Source organism: Canis aureus, chromosome 22 (assembly GCF_053574225.1).
Source record: "Canis aureus isolate CA01 chromosome 22, VMU_Caureus_v.1.0, whole genome shotgun sequence".
NCBI classification, from domain to species: domain Eukaryota; kingdom Metazoa; phylum Chordata; class Mammalia; order Carnivora; family Canidae; genus Canis; species Canis aureus.
The window spans coordinates 7371968-7394248 of record NC_135632.1 but is presented as its reverse complement, the minus strand read 5'-3'; the positions used below and the strand labels follow the sequence as shown (position 1 = coordinate 7394248).

At 38.4% G+C, this 22281-nt stretch overlaps 2 protein-coding genes across 2 annotated transcripts in view; one reads left to right on the top strand and one right to left on the bottom strand.

The window, feature by feature from the left end:
- Positions 1-928: 928 nt before the first annotated feature.
- On the bottom strand, positions 929-5070 carry SERP1 (stress associated endoplasmic reticulum protein 1). The gene is made up of 3 exons (XM_077864710.1): positions 4715-5070; positions 4442-4517; positions 929-2963 (listed from the first exon to the last, which is right to left on the bottom strand). Exons 1-3 carry the CDS (start codon positions 4796-4798, stop codon positions 2923-2925), a joined length of 201 nt encoding a protein of 66 aa, XP_077720836.1. The 5' UTR covers positions 4799-5070; the 3' UTR covers positions 929-2922.
- A 216-nt stretch (positions 5071-5286) lies between these two features.
- EIF2A (eukaryotic translation initiation factor 2A) overlaps positions 5287-22281 on the top strand; it is a 32724-nt gene continuing 15729 nt past the window's right edge. Inside the window, exons 1-6 of the mRNA XM_077864709.1 lie at positions 5287-5441; positions 14276-14345; positions 16487-16561; positions 19764-19882; positions 20886-20985; positions 21351-21433. Coding sequence (XP_077720835.1) covers positions 5414-5441; positions 14276-14345; positions 16487-16561; positions 19764-19882; positions 20886-20985; positions 21351-21433 — 475 coding nt within the window. The 5' untranslated portion in view covers positions 5287-5413. The remainder of the gene's footprint in view (positions 5442-14275; positions 14346-16486; positions 16562-19763; positions 19883-20885; positions 20986-21350; positions 21434-22281) is intronic.

Below are 22281 nucleotides of genomic sequence, written 5' to 3'. Positions count from 1 at the left end.
TCCAGACAGTTGATTTTTCCCCTTCAGCTAGTCTTCTAAGCCTTTTATTGCTCATTAGTACTCTTCAAAATAGGACATTTTTGTCCTAATTCAACTTGAAGATAAAGCAGTACAAGTACCTGGAGTAGGATGAAGTTTTGACAGGAAATGACTCTCTTGCGAAGTGACACTGAATTTGCTGTTGAACCCAACTCCTGCTTCTTAAAGTTCTGGTTTTTACTTAAAACAGTAAGTTAAAAACTAAAAAGGTACTCAAAGACAAACTTTAAAACAATTTCTAAGTGGAAAATTTGATGTTCTAAATTATACAGATGCTACAACAGTGATAAAATTTTGTTGACGAACCTCCCAAGAACACAATCCAGTTCTACACGGCATTCCTTTGTGCCAACAAAACCCCAGGAACCTTAGTGAGAAGAGCCCTGGCCCTGCAGTTGAGGATACACACTTCTTTGATAGAAGTCAAAGCCCATTACAATACATCCTGTTACAGTGAAAATCTTTCCTTATTTTGGAAGCCCACTCAATTATTTTGAGTAACATTATATACAACCCAACAGATACAATGAAATCATGGACAACTCTTTGAAATGTTAAACGACAAAGAGTTATTGGATAATGTAGACAATCCCCCAATAGACATTATTACCATTCTGTGTTCAACACTGATGACAAAAATTCAACTGGGAAAGAACTGTGATTTTTTTTCCCTTGAATGGGACTTGGATAATGAGGGTAAATCCTAGGAAGAGAAGTATTTAATCCACTGTGCTTTTAATGTACTTCTTGCTACTTACTCCCAGTTATAAACTTTTTATCTGTGTCTCAAGGTACTTTTTAACTTAAGTACAATACTAGGCATTCTTTAAAATAATTTTCTATTAACTGTAAAAAGCACACTCAGATAAGAATTCTGTAAAATCATACCTTTTAGAAGGCATCAAATAATCAGGGAACTTTATTTTTTAAAGGATAAATCAAATAAGACATTGCTTTCATTGACCCAAACATGCATAATCCATCCTTAATATAAAATGTACTCAATTAGGAAATTACACGTGAAATACAAAGGGAATGCAACTTTTACATATGTAAAATGATTGCTAGCTATGGAAATTTAACAGTCAAATTAATGAAGACATTGTACAATTAAAAAAAAAAACCAGCCCAAAACCGTAATTACTTAAAGCCAATTGTCTATAGTAAACCAGGGGAAATTCTAATATGGAATGGTTTGACTCAAAGCAAAAATAAGGCACCTGCTATAAATTTAGAACAGTAACTTTCATTTTTAAAGTTACAATAAAATAGTATTAGTCAACCAAGACACTTGCTTCAAAGAGGAAAACAAGTACAGGGTTGATTTCCTGGGTGAGAAAGGCAGGTAACAATGCAGGTAAAAAACCTGCTGGCCCAAGGCTGGCTGACTCCTTCCCTATTCTTGAATAGTTAAGTTCCTAAACATCCTAAACTGCTCCTCTCCCTCATTCTTCCCCTATAGTTAGGGGTATCAGAAGCTCTCTCTGAGGTTCACACTGTGTAAGACTAGGTAGCAGATTTCCCTTCTGTTCCTCTTAAAACAGCTTATTTTAAAAGAGATATCCTGAGGCGATTAACAAAGCAAATGAGCAGCTTTCTTTCCAATTCATTGATGCATAGACACCTCTCAGGTGCTTTTTTAAAATCAAGTTATGACCAAGTATTTAAATAGTCAAAACTTAAAATTTTCAACAGTACCAGAAAACCCAAACCCTGCCTTCTCACCCTTACCATTAGTAAAATGAAACTTTGATCAATCTTAACCTACAAAATCATACAACAAAGGGAAGACTAGACTGATCCTTATCAGTGAATCCATTTAATTCCAGCTGGCACCTTCGTCTGACGTATCTAGTACCCTAACAAAATTTTAATCCTCAATCTAGAAAATTATTTCCAAACTAAGTAGCTTTTTAGTTGATGTGCCTTTTTTGGTATTAAAAGTGCTATTAACGTGCTAAGATGTCTTATGGCACGTTGGGACTCATCAGTATGCCCTGATGAGACACCCATTTTTAGTAGTATTTTTCCCTAAAATGCTGTCTAGCATAGTAGACCCCTTTGATATATTAAAGTAATTCTGGTGAAATCAATGGTGACATAAACCTTCCCTGACTGTACTCCACCATGGTAGTTTTAGTGAAAATGAAGTGACTCATTAAGTTACAAAATGCTCAAACCACATTGTTTTCTTATGGCATTTCAGGTTAGTATAATTAGTCATGCAAAATTGAAGGTAGTGTAACAGAAATAATATTGTTAAAATAGGTGTTGTAGCTATAAGCATCTCCCTTTATATTAAGCATTTAGAAGCTTTTTAAAAAATTTAGGTGCTAAAGATTATGGGAAGACTAGGTTAACTGTATAGTTGGTTCCATTTATAAGCACTTTATTACAGGACAGTTACAGGACCCTATATGGGAGTGTGCTTTCAATTCAAGATATAGTAATAAAGTGCCTAGCCATATAAAAACCAACTCCAAATTTTAAATTAAGCTAATTGCATTTACACATTAGAGTTAACAAAACCTAGACCTTGTCTACATAGATTTACTCTAATTATCTATACTGGATACTGTTTTAATAACCACATCAAAAAAAATTTACTCTTTACTGACTGAATAAGTAGGGTCCACTACTATAGCTTAACAATCAAATTTTATTGCTTTATTCATGTGGTGCTTTTGCAAGGCACTGTGGTATGGACTAGAAAACCTGGAATGACTCGTGAAGAAACCTTGGAATGACAAATGAAGGATGATATGAAAAGTCATTCTGAGGCAGGATGCTTTACTGAATTGTTTTTAACCAGGGTATCAAACATCAGGAATGAGTTCAAGTTAAAATTCACAGGAGAATGGAAACATCTTAAGGTCAGTCACTTCACATGCCCATCCTGATACTTTGAATAATCTGGAAAATTGCTGTAAAGAGAAAGAGCACATGTTTTAGTAACCATGCTTTGAATAAAATAGGTCTGGCAACTGACAAATACTTATTAAGGCAGTTCACAAGAATCCAAGAGCACCTTTAGCATTACTTGCAAATGCTACATAACTTCATTGAAATAAGAAATGAAAACAAGCCTACTCTCTCTAATAAAACAAGCGAATGTCTGTAAGTTATTTTTTTTAATTTCAGCCTCTCTTGAGTTTTATGTCTGAATGTCTAACAGATTTTGCAGTGCACATTTTAGAAAGAACTTAAAGCACTGAAGCAAACAGGTTTTTCCGGCACAAGAATTATTTTGGTTTATCCCCAAAATATTAAATGTCCTTCTAAGGCCTGGACTATGATATAACCATGTTTCCTCATTTTCACAAAGCTGAAATTCGATAAGCTTCAGGTTATATAAATTGCTTGGCTCTTGGCCATTTATCAAGAAAGCTTCAAACGAGTCAGTTTAGGAGGCAGGCAAACTGAAAGGTGAAAGAGGAACCTCAGTAACTTTAGAATGTCAGCGCGGGGATCCCTGGGTGGTACAGCGGTTTGGCGCCTGCCTTTGGCCCAGGGCACGATCCTGGAGACCCGGGATTGAATCCCATGTCGGGCTCCCAGTGCATGGAGCCTGCTTCTCCCTCTGGCTATGTCTCTGCCTCTCTCTCTCTCTCTCTCTGTGTGACTATCATAAATAAATTAAAAAAAAAAAAAAAAAAAAAAAGAATGTCAGCGCGTAAAAGACAGAAACCGGTACTTCAGTATCGAAGACTTGCATATTAAGATAATAAACGAAGAGGAAAAAAAAAAGATCCTCTGTAATTTGCAGGGGCAGGAATCTATCACTTTAACAGCAGGCCGACTTGATAACTTATGGTTTCCTGCCATATGTCAAACGTTTCTTTAATCTAAAAAACACTGGTCTCACGTATTAAGAGTTGCCAAATCAGGTCTGTTTCCTTTATATGGAAATCAATTCTCTGCAAGAGCTTCACTTTCTAAAACGTACCCGACTCTGACAATAATAAAGACATGCGATCGCCGGACACGTTAAATGAAAAGTTCAACGTCCACGTTCATAAGCGTTTCTGCAAACGTTTCGATAATGAGGCTGCAAAAACATTCCGGATTCTCATCCCGTGAAGGTTTTTCTTTTGTTTCTGAGTCTAAATTTCTCCCAACGTGATCGTAAGTTACGGAGGACCTGACCTCCTTCTTTCGGATCTCCTGCGAGCACGACCCAGGGCGGTGAGAAGTTTCTGGAGCACCAACCACCCTCGGTGCAAACGTGGGACCAAGCGAGTCGGTTCGGACGAGAGAGGGACTTGCGGCGGGGCTCCCGGCAGGTGAGCTGGGAACTCCGCTGGGAGGCTTCACCGCTGACGGGCCACCACGTCATCCCAGACCCGACATCCAAACGCCCTACCCGCCCCCCCCCCCAAAAAAAAAACCAAAAACCACTTACCAGAACCACAAACAACAAAAATGAAGAGGGCCAATAACCAGGGTCCTACGGACGCCTTCTCTTCGGGAGCGTTCCTCTGCAAAAATGGAAATTCCCTTTTCAAATGCAAAAAAAAAACAACAAAAAAAACCCCGCTTCGACCCCCTCCCCCGAAGCCCCGAGCTCCCGCACCCACCTTCCCGCCCCTCCCCCCGCCCCCCCCCCCGGCGTCCCGCTCCGGGCTGCGGACACCCCCACGCGGCCCTGCGACCCGGGCCCGACCCCGTTCCTCACCGAGGTCTTGGCGACGTTGCCGCGCTGGGTGATGTTCTTGCTGTGCTTCTCGTTGGCCATGCGGATTCGCTGCTTGGCGACCATGTTCGCGGCGCCGCCACCTGCCCCAGCCGCCGTCGGGCTCGCCCGCCCGCCGCCCGCCTGCCCGCCTGCCCTCGGGCCGCCGGAGCGAGGAGGCTCTCAGGCCGGGGCGCTGGCTCCGACCGCCGGGCCTGGGCCGAGCCGAGCGCGGGAGGCCTGGCGACGCCGGACCGGGCGGCCGAGACGCGGGCGCGCGGGGGCCACAGACCGCAGGCCGCCGGGAGCGTGGAGCCCGCGACGACGGAAACGCAACAACCGGCCAGCGCTGTCCGCAGCCTCGAACTACTTCGGGTTCGGCTGCCAACGTCAGCACTGCACGGGCTCCGCCCCGCGGAAGTGCGGGCTCCGCCTGCCGCGGCCGAAGGCGGACGCCCCGCCCCGCGCCCCGCGCCCCCCGCCCCCCGCCCGGCGCTCTTTAAAGCGCGGCCCCGGAGCTGCGCGTGCGCCTTCGGGCGCCTTGGCCTTCCTCTCTCCACCCCCGGAAGTGAATCGGCCTCGAAGCCTCGTGATACCGGAAGCAGCTCCGCGCGGTTTCCACGCCCGGGGAGACGTGTAGGGGCCGGGTTTGGCCCTCGTGAACTCTGACCCAAGCGCACGGGTTTCTCTTTCCGGGACAAGATGGCGCCGTCCACGCCGCTCCTGACAGGTGAGTCCTGGCCGAGTAAGGGACTGTTCTTCAGAGCGGTTTCTTTTTGGGTTGATCGCTGTGGGGGAGAACCCGAGAAGCGCCGGTGTCCGATCCGCCTTTCCTTGCGGGCTGTGGAAGCGCTTAGGAGGGCCTTTTGGGTTTCTTGGTGCAGCGTGGCAATCGGAAGTGAGGCCCCCCGCCTCCGGCCTCCAGCATCCCCCGCCCCCTCCCCTTCGCCTCCGCGTCCTTCCTCTCTGTCGCGTCAAGCTCCCCTGGAATTGAGGGAGGGGGACAAGATCAGAAGGTGCTAGTCGGCCTTGTTGCCCCGGGGCCGCCGCGCTGGTTTCACACGGACCCTTACCTGGTGACGGACCCAGGTGACAGGGAGACGTCGTGGTCTCTCATAAGGAAGACACATCAGCAAACGACTAAGCGCCGGAGCGAGCGACACGCACTAAATACACCTGAGTGATGCCGAATTCTGTGCTCCTCGCTGTAGTGAGACTTGCAGGACCGAATAGACAGAGCAGAGCGGCGGGAGTGTGGGTTCAAAGGGACGGAAGTGTGGTCTGGGCTTGTGGCAGTGGCCGTGATAGGAACGGCCTAGCAGGGGATCCCGGGGGGCGCCCAGGGGCTGAGCGCCCGCCTTCGGCCCAGGGCGTGACCCGGGGTCCCGGGGATCGAGTCCCATATCGGGCTCCCTGCATGGAGCCTGCTTCTCCCTCTGCCTGGGTCTCTGCCTCTCTCTCTGAGTCTCTCATGAATAAGTAAAGAAAATCTTTAAATAAATAAATAAATAAATAAATAAATAAATAAATAAATAAATAAATAAATCTGTGTCTTTCATGAATAAGTAAAGAAAATCAAACAAACAAATAAATAGAAAGAAAGAGAAAGAAGCGTCTGAGGTTGACATGGTCATGAGCATTTTCGAATTTGAACATGAGAATATTCCTGACACTTTGAAGGCGGAGGCAGAGTTTATAATTCTGGAAAAGATGATTAAACTTGAGTTTTGGACTGAGTCCGGGGACACTGGACTAGGGTAGGGCTGGGATTCTCGTATGAGTATCAAGTAAAGAAGGGGGAGGTCGGGAGAGAAAAGGGTAGAGGCTTTTTAAAAGGCATGGATAGCTTACATAGAAGGGAAAAAGTTATAAACAGAAAGGTCTACTTTTTTTTTTTTTTAGGATTTTATGTATTTATTCGTGAGAGATGCACTGAGAGGGAGGCAGGGACATGGAGGCAGAGGGAGAAGCAGGCTCCACGCAGGGAGCCCGACGCGGGACTCGATCCCGGGACTCCGGGGTCACGCCCTGGGCCGAGACCTGCATCGAGACCTGATGCAGGACTCGAACCCAGCCCCCCTCCCCCCCCCTGCCTCCGGTCACTACAGGAGCCAAAGGCAGAAGCTCAACCACTGAGCCACCCAGGTTCCCGGAAGGTTGTCTCCTTTTGAAGATGGGGGTTATGTCCCCCTGAGACTTGAATCCTAAAAAGCTGTGGCACTTTTTGGCATCCTCCGTTTTAAGACTTTTTTTTTTTTTTTTATTTATTTATGATAGTCACACAGAGAGAGAGAGAGGCAGAGACACAGGCAGAGGGAGAAGCAGGCTCCATGCACCGGGAGCCCGACGTGGGATTCGATCCTGGGGCTCCAGGATCGCGCCCTGGGCCAAACCGCTGCGCCACCCAGGGATCCCCGTTTTAAGACTTTTGTTGTTAAGCACCACATCCGCTCCTATCAGTCTTGACTATCCGCAATTCCTTCATCAAATATCTATCAAATACTGACTATAACTTGTTAGATGACATGTCGGGCGATGTTGTTAAAAGGCTTAATTACATGCTTAAGTGAAATCCCCCGCCCCCCCCCCCCCTTCATAAAGATCACTAGTATGCTATTCACAGTTTTGGAATTCTAAATGCTTATTGAAGTCTAATAAAAAAAAATAGTACATTAAAAAAAATATCTGATAGATTTTCCTCTCCTTTAAAAATCCTTACAGGGTCTTCTCCATGCTTACAGGGTGAATTCCATCCTGTCTAGCATAGCGTGTGGAACCCTTCATAATCCTTGAAAAGCTCTTTGCATTTCCTCCCCCCCCCCCCCCCATTTCGTACTCCATCAATATCCTACTGCTTATAAAACCCTCAAAAAATCTACGTCTTCAGTCTAGGACTATGCTGTTCCTCTTGATTTGGCCTACTTCTTTTCATCTTTTAAAATTCATTTCAGGGGCCCCTGGGTGGCTCAGTTGGTTAAGTGTCTGCCTTCAGCTCAAGTCACAATCCTGGGAGTCCTGGGGTGGAGCCCCCCTCATCGTGCACCATGCTCAGCGGGGAGTCTGCTTCTCCCTCTCCCTCTGCTCCTGCTTGTGGGCTCTCTTACTCACTTTCAAATAAATAAATAGATAATAAAAGTAAGTGAATAAAATTCATTTCAAAAATAATTGCTTTTTGAAGCCTTTCTCCACTTTCCTCATATGATCTGTTAATCCCAGGCTGTTTTTGTACATATATATATGTGTACATACATACTTAATTTTTTTTTTTTTTTCACTTTTCGCTTCGGTTAATTACCTGGTTGCTTAGAGGCTTTTCTGCCTTGCTAGACTGTGAACTCCTTGGTGGGGGCAGAGTGTTACTCATCCCTGTCTTCTCAGTACCAAGTACAGTGCATGGTAAACAACAGACATCCTCAGTGTTTGATGGAAGAGCAAATTCATAAAGGATGACCACTTCGTTTATAGTCAGATTTACAAAGAATGACACTTTTCTTAACGATGCTTAAAATCAGACACTTTGTAAGAACTTGAAGGTTAGCTAGTCAGTCTATCCCTTAGATTCTCATATTCATAGAGGCCCAGAGATACATTGTAAATTGGCAGAATCAGGATTATACTCAGCCATGCAACTCCATGGTCCATTTTTCTTTTACTTGAACACACTGATTAATTCTTTAAACACTGTTAGTATAGATATTTCAGTGAATAATAGATTCTTTTATATGATCTCATTCATGTGGGGAATATAAAAATTAGTGAAAGGGAATAAAGGGAAAGGAGAGAAAATGAGTGAAAATATCAGTGAGGGTGACAAAACATGAGAGAACCCTAACTCTGGGAAATGAACAAGGGGTAGTGGAAGGGGAGGTGGCCGGGGGGGGGTTGGGGTGACTGGGTGATGGGCACTGAGGGGGCACTTGGTGGGATGAGCACTGGGTGTTATGCTGTATGTTGGCAAATTGAACTCCAATAAAAAAAAATTTTAAAATAATAGATTCTTTTACTTTCAGAATCGTTTTTTAAACTTAGACTTGTGGGATTTTTGGAGTTTGGAATAATTTGGACATTGTCCAGTAAATTCTGTTATCACAATTTTTATTGGAAATGACAAGGCCAGAGAGAGCATACCTGGGTGGCTAATTCCATTGAGCATCTGATTCTCAACTTCAGCTCAGGTCATGGTCTCCCAAGTTATGAGATCCAGCTCTAGCTCTTGGCATTTGGGGCTCCACGCTTTGTGGGAGGTCTGCTTGGCATTCTTTCCCTCTCCCTCTGCCCTTCCTCCTGCTTGTATATGTTCGTTCTCTCTCTCTCTCTCTCTCAAAACAATCAATTTTTAAAACAAAATTCATTCTCAGGCTGACATTCTCCAGGTTTACCTGGAACTCAACCAGCTCGGCCACCTAAAGGGAAGCACATTTTTTGCCAGTCTCAGTGCATGCTGGCTGTCTTTGGCTTGGCTTGGCTAGATCTTTCTCATTTTTGAATCAACTTTTATTTGAATCACCAGAACCAAATTCTGTTCTCACCTTAGGATAGTTTCCCCTGAAAATTAGAATCTTCCAGATTCTGATGGCTTTATATGAAACCCATATATCTGATCAGCTTGCCTGGTTGAGGACACTGAGATAATTTATTCAAAATAGAGTCATTGTCCTACATTGATAGGTATTGCAGTGGATGTAAGGGTTGGAAAAGGTTTTCCATTATAGTGATCCTTATGTCCCAGGCATAGGACCCTTGTTTATTGGAGCCTAATAGTTTTCTCATTAACTCAGGCCTAGAGCAATAAATGGTATACAGTAACCAGAAAGGCTGCTAATATTTAAAAAGATTATTTAAGTGCAATATTTAATATGATTGTTTTTAAACAGTTTTTCTGTGTGAAACTCTGGTATTTATCACTTTATTGATAAGAACTGTTCGCGTTTTGGGTTTCTCTCCCTAATAAAACATGTTTCCAGATGGCCTTTGATTAAAGGGGAAAATCATTAAAAACAAGGGATCACATTAACTCTCAGTACACTGTATTAAACTATCTCTGTATTCTTTTCAATGTTTCTCAGATTTGGTCACTTCTAATTAAAATGAATTCCTCATTAGAAAGCCACATGTGGAAAAATTGTTTTTGTTATTGAAAAGAACTTTTGGATCCCTATTTATTTTTGCTTTGTTAACTTGTAATACAGTTTATGTTCTGTTATGAATCCGATTTTGTGTGTCTTCTAATAAACTTTGTATATCTATTTATTCTTGTATAAGTTACTCAAACTGATTATATCCAGTAAAGTATCTTGGTGTTTCCAAAATGTCTTACAGCACTTTTTCATAGTCATGCTTCTGTGTAAGGAGGTGTGAAATAAAGTATTTGTTGTAAGTAGTGGTTTATATGTATGAACAAGATGTAGTGATTCAATATGATTTTTATGATGAATTCAATTGATAATTAGTCCCCTTAAAATAGACATATCTGTTATAAAGAATATCACCAACAGTATCACTGGTTTTAAAGTAGCTCTGATTAGTACTTTCATCTCAGGATTTGTTTTTACCTTAGTACAAAAATCTTGGTCTAATCATTTTTTTTATTTTGATGTAACATTTTTGTTTGGTATTCCCAAGCAAATCCATTCTTGAGAAATGCTGAAAAACTTTTTTTCAAACTTTGGTTTAATTTTTGCCGTATTATAAACAAAGCATTATAAAAAACGATGGTCTTTTTTAAAAGCCTTATATTTTTATATGAGTTAAGATTTACAAAAGTCTTACCAAGTGCCTTCACCTAGCCTTCTCTTTGGTGCTTGTACAGTAGTATTTACTAAACTATATTCCTTATTTGGATTTCACAAATTTTTGTTTAAGATTTTATTTATTTATTCATGAGAGAGACAGAGAGAGAGGCAGAGACACAGGCAGAGGGAGAAGCAAGCTCCATGCAGGGAACACTATGTGGGACTGGATCCTGGGTCTCCAGGATCACGCCTTGGGCTGAAGGCAGCGCCAAACCACTGAGCCACCCAGGCTGCCCAAGATTTCACCAATTTGTGTGTATATATGGTACTAAGAAATTTTATCACATATGTGATTCATATAACCACCACTATCAGAATATTGAACTGCTCCATCATCAAAAAGATGCCGTCCTGGGGTGTCTGGGTGGCTCCTCTAGTTAAGTATGGTATCAAGTGCAATGTCAGGCTCTGCCCTGGGTGTGGAGCTGCTTAAGATTCTCTCTCTGCATCTTCCACCCCACCTCTGCTGGTGCATACATGTTCTCTCTCTCTCTCTCTCTCTCTCTCTCTCAAAAGAAGGAGGAGGCGCCTGGGTAGTTCAGCTGGTTAAGCATCTGCCTTCTAGGGTCCCAGAATCGAGCCCCACATCAAGCTCCCCACTCAGCGGGGAGTCTGCTTCTCCCTCTGCCCCTTCCCCTCCTCTCTTTGCTCTTGAATAAATAAGATCTTAGAAAGAAAGAAGATGCTACACTTATATTGTGAGACCCTCCTTCCAACCAAAACCATGGACAGTCAGTGATCTGTCTTTGATAATTTTGTCATTTCAGGAGTGTTATATAAATGGAATCAGAAAATATAACTTTTGGATTTTTGTGTTAAAACTAGTCTTTATTTAGAATGTGAACATGTGCATGTTGAAAAGCAGTTGATCAGTTTGACTCAAGATTTTGTTTCTCCAGAAACCTACTAAAACCAGGAAGTAAAAACCACATGAGACTGATGCTACTTGAGCAGGAAAGAGTGACACTTTTCACACTGATTTTTTTCTGTCAAGTGTTGTGTTTCAAAATTTTGAGTTAATAATCTGTATGAAAAAGTGTGAGTTAAGTAGTTTTTGTTCCTCACTCCTGTTCTTAGTCCATTCAGGCTCCAGTAACAAAAATATCATAGAGTGGGTGGCTTAAACAACATTTATTTCCCATACTTCTGGAGTCTGGGAAGTTCAAGGTCAAGATACTAGCAGTTTTGGTGTCTGGTAGGAGCCTACTCCTGATTCAAAGACAGCCATTGTCTGCTGGGTCGTCATAGGGCAGAGGGGCAAGGGAGCTTCCTGGAATCTCTTTCATAAGGGCGCTGTAATCCCATTTATGAGGGCTCTGCTGTCCTGATCTAATTACTCCCCAAAGGCCAACTTCCAAATACCATCACAGTAGAGATTAAGTTTCAACATACGGAGGAGGTGGGTGGTAAACATTTGGTTTACAGTAGATCCTTTGAAGTTTTCTACCTGTCTTAGTTTTGTATGTAGGTATGACGTAGAAATTTTAGAAAAGGAAAACCTTGTACTGGTTGTCCTGAATACTCTGAAAGTTCCCACGGCTGTGGTCAGAAGGCTACCTTCATGCGTTCTGCGGTATAGCTGTCCCTTTAGGTCAAATGACCCTTGAACAACATTGGTTTGAACTGTGCAGGTCCACTTACGCATTTTTTAAAAATAAATACAATACCATGTTTTCCTTATGATTTTCTTAGTAACACTTGGTTTTCTATAGCTTATTTACTTTGTTGCAAGACTACAGTGTATAATACATATACAAAGTACATGTTAATTGACCATTTATGTTATCAGTAAGACTGTGGGCTAGCAGTAGTAAGTATTTGGGGGAGTCAGGTAATTCACAAGTTTTCATTTGCACAGGATTCAGCACCCACCCCTAACCCTGCGTTGTTCAAGGGTTAACTGTATAATGTACAAAAGCTTTGAATTTTACCCCAGGTAAACATTGTCGTTGATGATAACAGCAAAATCAACAAATAGAGAGGACCAAGGTCACTAGTTACAAGTTCATGAGAATGCAAGAAGCTGACACTTTTGCGTTTTCTTTTTTTCCAGTCACTTCAGGCATATGTTCTCAGGGCCATCAGTTAAGGCCATAGAACATGATTTGATTGCATCATCATAGGGCACATTTTCTAATTATGCCACAGCTTCACTGGAGCTTCACTGATGATACGCTGTTTTATTTCCTAGGTCTGTATGTAAATTCTGTAAGAGAGCCCTAATATGTTAAATTACCAGAGCAGCTTGTGAGAGGTGCCTCACCAGGCTGACACAATTTTATGTAATTTTATGTAATAAAGTCTAATATGTTAACTCCCTAGTTTGGTAAATTCACTTTTTATTAATCCTTCAAATAAATGTTTGTTAAAACTGTTATTCTAGTATTAAGGAAAGAATGCTATATTTTCTTCTAAATCCTAATGTGTGATACATGATACCACAGCAAACGATTTGGTGATGAGAAATAAGAAATAGCACTGTTTTGCCTGTGTAGTAAGAGAATTTTGATGCTACACTTGATCGTAGCCAAAAAACTGAGAAGTGTTGTTCATCCTCCAGATCTTAGCACACAAATCCTGTACTCAAGAACACTTCCCCTAACCTTCCATTTTTAGATCAAAACTCCCTATTCATTGGATTAGCCCCATAGATCGTTACTTTGTACCACTAAGCACACTTACAGGATTCCATGTATTTGACTAATTATGTAATTAATGAGGTGAGGGACAAGGCTGATTTTCCTCTTATTGTATCTCTAGTACTCAACATGGGGCCTGGGAGGTAGTTTTTACTTTTTACTCAGCATTTTTTGAATGAACGAATCAGTTTGATTGAGCTGTACAAGTTTCTAATTTAGCCATTTAAAAATACATAATTCTGTACATGTTTTTCCCTAATCTTGAACTTTGTTCCCACTTAATTTTTTAGGATATTACTGTCATTGGAAACTTAGTAAATGAATGTGTCTCATCCCATTTGTTCTCTTAGTTTGAGAAATTGTAAATATCTTAATGCCTTACATTTTTTAGGAACTTGAATATATTCTGTATTTTTTAATTAATTAATTAATTTATTTATTTATTTATTTATTTATTTATTTATCTTGTATGAAGCACACAGCCACCCTGTGTTCTAGTATTTCCTCTCTTCCATTGCAGACTGCCAACTTTTTGTTGTATCCTTACATGGCAGAAAGAGAGCTAGCTAGCTGCCTGTGGCTCTTCTTAGGAGGGCACTAATCCCATTTATGAGGTCTCTTCTCTCATGATCAAATTACTTCACAAAGGCCCCAGTTCTAAATATCATCACATTGGGATTAGGGTTTCAATGTGAGAATTTGTAGGGGGACATAAACATTTATTCTGTTGCATTACCTATTGATTTTCCAGCAGTTGCATGATTTCATGTGATAGGGTCAAGAAAAGTGTATACTTTAGTATTTGCTTATTTTTTGAAAAATGTACCCTTTTAATGCTAATATTCTGTTCTATGAAATGTTTAATAATTTCATTGATATTCTGACAGAAAGCTTTTTGTTTTAAATATTTTGTTTATTTATTTATTTATTTGAGAGAGTGAGAAAGAAGCAGGCTCTCCGCTGAGCCAATGCAGGGATCCATCTCAGGACTCCAGGATCATGAGCTGAGCCAAAGGCAAATGCTTAACCAACTGAGCCACCCAGGCGCCCCTGAAAGCTTTTTGTTTTTTAAAATGTTTGTGATTACTGAGTATTAACAAGCTAATGGTGGTTCTTTCATTTTGTTTCTTTAGTCCGAGGATCAGAAGGACTGTATATGGTAAATGGACCGCCACATTTTACGGAAAGCACTTTGTTTCCAAGGTATGGTTTTTATTGTTGACTGATGTTATAGAGAACTAACTATACAATACATCCTAAATTATTTTTTTGTTATATTCTGAAGAAGAAAGAACAGGCTGCTTTCTTGGGACGTTATATAATATTAACAGAAGATAGAAAGAATGCATATTCTTTACCAAGAAAACTGATTGATCTTTAGATTTGAAAGTAATAGCTTCAGCATGTTTAAAAGTGTAGACAGTATATTTGAGTTCAAGCCTTTAATTTCAACGAATCTTATCTTGGAAGATGAAGAAAAACTTGCAGATGTGATAGCCAAACCGCTGCCTATAGTCTTTATGAAATCGGAAAATGAAAAAGGTTTAAGAAAGGAAGGAAATATAAAATGCATATAACTAGATAGATATAGATATGTTTTTTCTAAAAAGAAACAAAAGGCAAACCGAAAACTAATGAAAGTATTAAGTTGGTGGCATAACCATATGATGACATACAAAATTCTGAAATACATTCATTGGTTTTATTGGTAACAGAAAATTAATATTGTCATTTTAAATCCATTGTAGGATAAAACAAATAAATAATTACATTAACGTCATTAAAAACCAATATTTTTTAGCATCAGAATAAAAGGATAGCTGTCCATATATCAATATGAACTCATGATTAGTCACGCAAAATGTGTCTGGAGAGACTGTATGGAAACACTGTGCCTCAGAACAATCAGTCGTGGAGAGGAAGTATAAGAAATATATTTTTGCAGCCAGAGCCTCTTTTGGTCTATTCAGGTTGAACTTAAGTGTCAGAACTCCTCTTCCTGCCACAGCAGTTAGCCATAATGGAAGCCATGCTAAAATGTGGGCCTCACCACTAGAGTCTGAGACAAGCAGCGGTGTTAGCAAATGAGGTGGTCAAGTCTCTTCATTGAATAGCTGATTCCCGGAAGCAGGAAAGGTAAGGTGAGTCTGAGCAGGCCCAAAATGAGTCCACCACAGTCTCAGCATCACTAAGAGTAGAACGAGGAGACATTATATGTCTCCTGGTGGGTAGTAATGGGAACTACATGATACTCAACATATATGCAGGTTGAAAAAAAACAACTTGATTTTAGGCTTTTAGGTAAGTGGCTCTGAAATTTGGCTGCACACTAGAATGACGTGGGGAGCTTTTAAAAACCATATCCAAGGACTGGGTATTAAATAAGTTGTAGCACAAGTGTAAGATAAAGGACCTCTTGATCATAGTTGTTTTTGTAGAAGAGGATAAACTATAATAAAAAATAATGTTTCAGTAGCTACGATCTATCATTAGTACATGATTACAGAAACACAAATATCCTCAGGTGAGTTAATATAAAGATAATATCCAGTTTAAAGGGAGTGTACTGGTCAGTTCTCAGTGTTTATTATTTAATAATTCAAATGTTTATTAGCTATGAAGTTCTGGTTTTGTGTGACTAGACATACGGACTTCCTCCATGTGCCCACATGCACATTTCTGTTTGTGTGTTCCTTATCACTGGGAGATGTATGTAGAGTAGCCATCTCCAGTTGAGAGATACAGTACTTAGAGTTTTGATCCTTGGATAGAATATTGGTAAGAAGTCTGATTTCCTAGGTCTGCTTTTATAGAGCATCCTGCATCCACACTTATTTAATGTGAAGATCCTCTTACTGTTGTTATACTTCCTGTCTCTACACATCAGAAATTGATGAAAGATCTTTGTCCCTCAAGTTCGGGGGCACTTCATGATTACTAGAGGATATTCTATCCATACTTGTTTTGTTATGCTGGTGACCTGGTGCAAAGCCTCCATATTGAAATCCTTCAGCCTTCTCAAGATTAGGGTTGACAGCTAGTGACTTCCATGTTCACTTACATTTTTGAGTTTTCACGCAAACTAGTTATTCAAAAAGCCTCTATTTTCTTCTTAAGGTTGATCTGTTGATGTAACATCAATTTCCACCTTACTTTACAGTGGCTCTGTAAACTTTTGGCACTGTATTTTAAGAGATAAGGCATTTGGTAGACTAAAGCATTTTGGAATTACTTCTTAAATTTATGTAAGTTCATAATCATTAAATTAATAAGATTGTAAATATTTAATCACATTTTTTAAAAAGTATTAATGCTTATTAAACTTTTTTTCTTATCATTTTCAGGGAATCGGGGAAAAATTGCAAAGTCTATACCTTTAGTAAGGATGGCACCTTGTTTGCTTGGGGCAACGGAGAAAAGTTAGTGTTTCTTTTTTTTTTTTTTTTTTTTTAGTGTTTCTTTATGTAACATATTTTATGTGTGTATCATCAGTATGAAACATAAATGACATTTGAATAACATGTGTTTGGTTGTCATTAGTAAAGTCCATCTTTTAATGTCTTGATATAGTTAGCTAATGCAACTTCCATAGAATACCTCTAAAGTTAGCAGCTTCTACTTATGTGCCATGACTTGATTTACCTAGTTTCTTAGAATTAGAAAGTAACATTTGAAAAGGGGCAATTAGTTTAATGCTGGAGAACCTGAGATGTTGTTTTAAATAGTGCTCTGCGTTATTGGTTAGGGTTTCTTTTTTTTTTTTTTTTTTTTAATTTATTTATGATAGTCACACACAGAGAGAGAGAGAGAGGCAGAGACACAGGCAGAGGGAGAAGCAGGCTCCATGCACCGGGAGCCTGACGTGGGATTCGATCCTGGGTCTCCAGGATTGCGCCCTGGGCCAAAGGCAGGCGCCAAACCACTGCGCCACCCAGGGATCCCTGGTTAGGGTTTCTTAAGTTTTGCACCAACACTTAGAGAATAACTCTCTTTGCTTGTTTACCTTAGACTTAGTACTTATATCTTTGCTATTAAACTAGTAACAATTGTCTAGTTATTTTTGTGAGTTTTATTGTTTAGAAAAATGTCACTTAAGTATTTTATAAAATATTCAAAAGTATGGTTAGTATAGTCTATATTTCATTAAATATTCAGATTACAAAATTGGTTTCACAAAAAAAATATTAAATACTCATGATTTCACTAAGAAAATCACTCCTTTTTAATTTTTCCATCGTTACTACATTTCAGTTCAAAGAACCAGGAAAATGCCTAAATATTTGTTGCTTGGTTTAAAGTTATTTTTGTTGTTTTTAAGCAGATGTAATATCTTAGGTTTTTTTAAAGGGAAAAAATGTATGCGTTAGTACGAAAAGTACGTTTTAAATGATTTTTACACAGTAGTGATGGATTCTAAAGTCAGATTAAACACATGTGTTTTAAAAATTAATGCTACAAAGATTGTGATGAATTAGATGATTCACTTTTTTAAAAAAGCTTTTTTTAATTTATTTATTTGAGAAGAGAGAGTGAGCACAGAGCATAGGAGCAAGGGGAGGGGAAGAGGGAGAAGCAGACTCTCTCCTGATGTGGGACTTGATTCCAGGACCTGGAGATCATGACCTGAGCTGAAGGCAGACGCTTAACCAACTGTGCCACCCAGGTGCCCCGATGATACACTTTTATGACTATGAGTAACTGGCAGAATTAGAAACTAAAGTGTTTGTAATTAAAAATGTTAATCACTTTATTTTTTTTTTAAGTTATTGAATCCAACCAGTATACTACTACTCATAAATTATTAAGAATATAATCATATTAGGAGTATCTAGGTGGCTTAGTCAGTTGAGCATTTGGCTCTTGATTTTGGCTCAGGTCCTGGGATTGATCCCTGCATACGGGTGTGTGGTTGGCAGAGTCTGCTTGTCCCTCTCCCTCTGCTCCTCCCCACCACTCACTCGCTCTCTCTCTTTATCTCATGACTAAAATCTTTTTAAAAAAAGAATATAATCATACTGGGTCTTATCCACAGTGTTGACAGTCTTAATCTCAGTCTCAAAGAATGTGCTCTCAAATTTTCTTATTTTTGGTATAAACTATTGTCAGTGTTTGAGTTTCATTTTTTAAAACCCATATTTTAATTTATACTTGAGTATACTATGAGTATGGGACATACCATACTTCCTTTCATCATCTTATCTTTTTGATGTATCCCTTATTCTACTAGCTTGGAGTTTGTTGAATAGGTCTGTTTTCATCCTCACAATTATTATGTATTTTATATATTTCATATCCCCACTTGGCATTCTATTGGATTCAACTCTGAACTCTTTTAATATGTGCCCATTTGTTGTATCTGTCTTTTTTAATGAATATTTTCTATTCCTGGTTCTAGCATTTATTTCCTTAAAGTGCTATGGTCACAACAACATCTAATGTTCCTGGGGGCAAAAGAAACAGATGTGTTGTGGTCTTTGCTGAGGTCAAATTAATTAGAAACTATAACTGATTTTTCCTTAAATCTGTAGATTTTTTTTAGTAAATACTCTTTGTTAAACTAAGAATAACTGTTAAAGGCTATAAATAATAACAAAAAAAGAAAGTTCCATGTAATTCTAAAATACGTAATTTATAGTAACTTGTAAAGGGTCCTGTGTTTAAACAATATGTAATAATCATTCTTAAACAATTTCTGCTTATCCTAAAACTGTCGCAAACTTGAGTAGAACAAAGTAACTTTAAGCAATTTCTAAAGTAAGATGGAGTATCTTTTTTTTTTTTTTTTTTTTTTTTTTACCCCAAAGAGTACATAAGAGTCAGGTCAGACTGGTTTTAAAACTTGGCTCTAAAAAAAAAACCAAAACAACAACAACAACAAAAAAAAACTTGGCTCTAGCATTTATCAGTAGTATCTTGGACCCATCATCAAATCATTTAATTTTTCTAAGCCTCACTTCTACCATTTGTAAAATGAGATGATAATACCTATCTTATAAGTCTCTTGTGAAGATTAAATGAGAAAATGTGGGTAAAGTAGTTAGACCAGAACATGGTTTATAGAAAGCATCCCAAAAAATGGAACTGCTTTTATTATACAGTTGTTATAATTGTTATCATTATTATATCATAATAATTCTTAGTTTTAGTCTTATCATTTGGAGATTGCTTCTAAGGTTTTAGTAGACATCAAAAGTCTCCTTGTTGATTTCAGAGCTGCTACTACTTTCATTAGTCAAATTAAAAAATATACTTTTGATTTAGTACCTCTATTTTCCCTTGGTTTGGTACACGTCAGTCACCTTGTCTGTAGGTTAGCTCTGTGTCCACTTAAAGGCCTGTTTTCTTTTCAACTGAAAGTGTAATCATCTATTACATTCTTCTGCTGATTTTATACTTCCCATTATCAAACTTTTATAGGGATATTTTGGTAAAATGTACACTTGGTTTTTGTTGTTGTTAAGGTGTTTATTGGCTATTTTCTAGAGCTAACTGAAAATTGACTTTTATGAAAATGACCACTTCATAGCAATCTATATTTGAAAAGAGGTATAAATGTTTTGGATAGTACTTGGTATTTCAAAACAGTATTTCATTGCTGAAGTAATTTCTTTTTGAAACCAGAATAAATGTTATCAATGTCACTAACAAGAAACTACTGCACTCCTTCGACCTCCCAAAGGCAGTTTGCCTTGAATTCTCGCCAAAAAACACTGTCCTGGCAACGTGGCAGCCTTATACTAGTAAGTATTTTCCAGTTGTAAAAATATTGACAGGAATCCATTCAATTCAGTGGGAAGAAAAGAGAAGGTTTATAATCTTTAAGAAAGTAATTAATCTTTAGATAGTAAATAGTATTTGTGAATATCTTTACTCAATAATGAACCTTGTATTGCCCTAATATATAATGTACTTTAAGTAATTTCAAGGTATAGTAAGTTAGTGAAAAGATCCAGCATGAGATAGAGAAAAAGTAAAAGCTCTAGGAAAGTTTTAGGAAGTGAATAACCACTGGATGAAGATCTCAAAAATTAAGAATAGTGATGACCTTTAAATGAAAAACATTTAAAATAATCATTGTAAATCAGAGAAGTACAAGAGACACAACATGTAAGAAATGTGTATAGTATGACAGAGTAGGAAATGGCATGCCATTTTTTAACACATTTAAAGATAGAACAGTATGTTATATGCACATTTTATGTGGCTTTGCTTCAAATAGATGAATAATAAAACATATGTATAGGGGCTTTTTAAACATGTTTTAATAATGTGGGTATTGTTGAGTTAAATATGTAATAGTCCATGGTCGGGTTATAAGCCCTCTAGGTTTGGTTTTTCAAGAGGTATAGACTTATTTCCAAGTAAATAAAAGGGAAATTGAGAATCATGAGTAGTTTATGTAACTTTGTGTGTTTATGTGTGTGACTTACAGACTCAAGATTTCATAATAATTTAATCCATTTAACTGCAAACCATGTCAAGCTTAATAAACAAGTCTCTTAAGTATACTTAAAAACTAAAGTAATTAACTCATTTCAGAAATGCTGAAATTTTCTCAAACAGCTCTCATATTGTAGCTTTAGTAATAGATAATTAAATCCATAATTAGAGCTAAAAAGGAAAGTTGATTTAAAGCAACTCTTTTACTTTAAATAATCTTGTTCAAAGTTATTCTAAGAGTGAATTCTTTTCACTAGTGTTAGAAGACAATTACTGTGGAAAAAAAATTTGTTTTTATTTTAGCTTCTAAAGATGGCACAGCTGGGATACCCAACCTACAACTTTATGATGTGAAAACCGGTACATGTTTGAAGTCTTTCATCCAGAAAAAAATGCAAAATTGGTAAATAAATGCTTTAAAATACTAATTATTTACAAAATACTTTAAATATCTTCATAGTATAACATTTTTCCTCAGCTATTCGTATAGAAAATAACTTGTCAGACCAAAATCTACATCCCTAGGAATTTTGTATGTGGGCATATAATAGAGTAAAAACTTGATGTTTCTTTTGTTTAGTATTTGAATGCAAAAGAACGATATCACGATATCTTTCTAGTACAAATGCTAACTTAAAACTATTAGGATCTGACTTGACATCACGGTTATAAGTATTTTTCTTTAAATAGTAAGCAATATCACAAACTTTAACATGTGACACATTATACCTGTCTAATTTTTTTTTTTATTCTTTCTTTTTAACATAGGTGTCCATCTTGGTCAGAAGATGAAACTATCTGTGCCCGAAATGTTAACAACGAAGTTCACTTCTTTGAAAACAACAATTTTAGTATGGAAAGATATTTGAAATAAATTTATTATTTTCTATAAATGCATATAGCTTTACTGCCTTATATGGCATCATAGGGTTCTCCTAAATACTATTTTAATAATTGCTGTTTTATTAATTCATTTGAATAACTTGTGTTAACTAAAGAAATTATAATATAGATTTTCTTTTATTTTTTTTTTAATTTTTTTTAAAGATTTTATTTATTTATTCATGAGAGACACAGAGAGAGAGGCAGAGACACGGGCAGAGGGAGAAGCAGGCTCCCTACAGGACGTCTGATGTGGGACTCAATCCCAGGATCATGACCTAAGCCAAAAGCAGATGCTCAACCACTGAAGCCACCCAGGCATCCCAATTTTCTTTTTAATAAGCTTTTATTGTCTAATAATTGCTATTAAGACATTTGCATACTTCTTTCTGAGTTTAGTTGCTATTGAAATTCTGTGATACAAAATCTTTTAATGTTTATTGTAGAATTTGAAACAAAAGTAGACACCTAGCCCCAATAACCTTCAACCCATTGCCCATGCTACCTCATCCATACATCTCTTTACCTAACATCTCTCTTACTCTGCTAAAGCAGATCATTTTTCCTAAAATATCTCCATATGTATCTTTGAAGATTAGGGCTTTTTAATTTTTTAAGACTTAGCCACAATACCATTATGACAGATTATATAAAATATCTGGTCATTGTTCAAATTCTAATTATTGTAAATGTTATAATTTTTTTTTAAAACTTAGGCTCCCAATAAGGTTCCTTACATTGCAAATTGATATATCTTAAGGTTTTTTTAAGCTATAGGTTCCCTCTCCATCTCTTCTGACCCCCACCTTGAGGCCTT

Coding starts and splice junctions, on each gene's coding strand:
- SERP1 (XM_077864710.1), bottom strand. CDS start 4,798: ATGGTCGCCAAGCAGCGAATCCGCATGGCCAACGAGAAGCACAGCAAG. Junction 4,518..4,714: donor GCAACGTCGCCAAGACCTCG/GTGAGGAACGGG, acceptor CCATTTTTGCAG/AGGAACGCTCCCGAAGAGAA. Junction 2,964..4,441: donor TTTTGTTGTTTGTGGTTCTG/GTAAGTGGTTTT, acceptor TTCTCTTTACAG/CAATTTTCCAGATTATTCAA.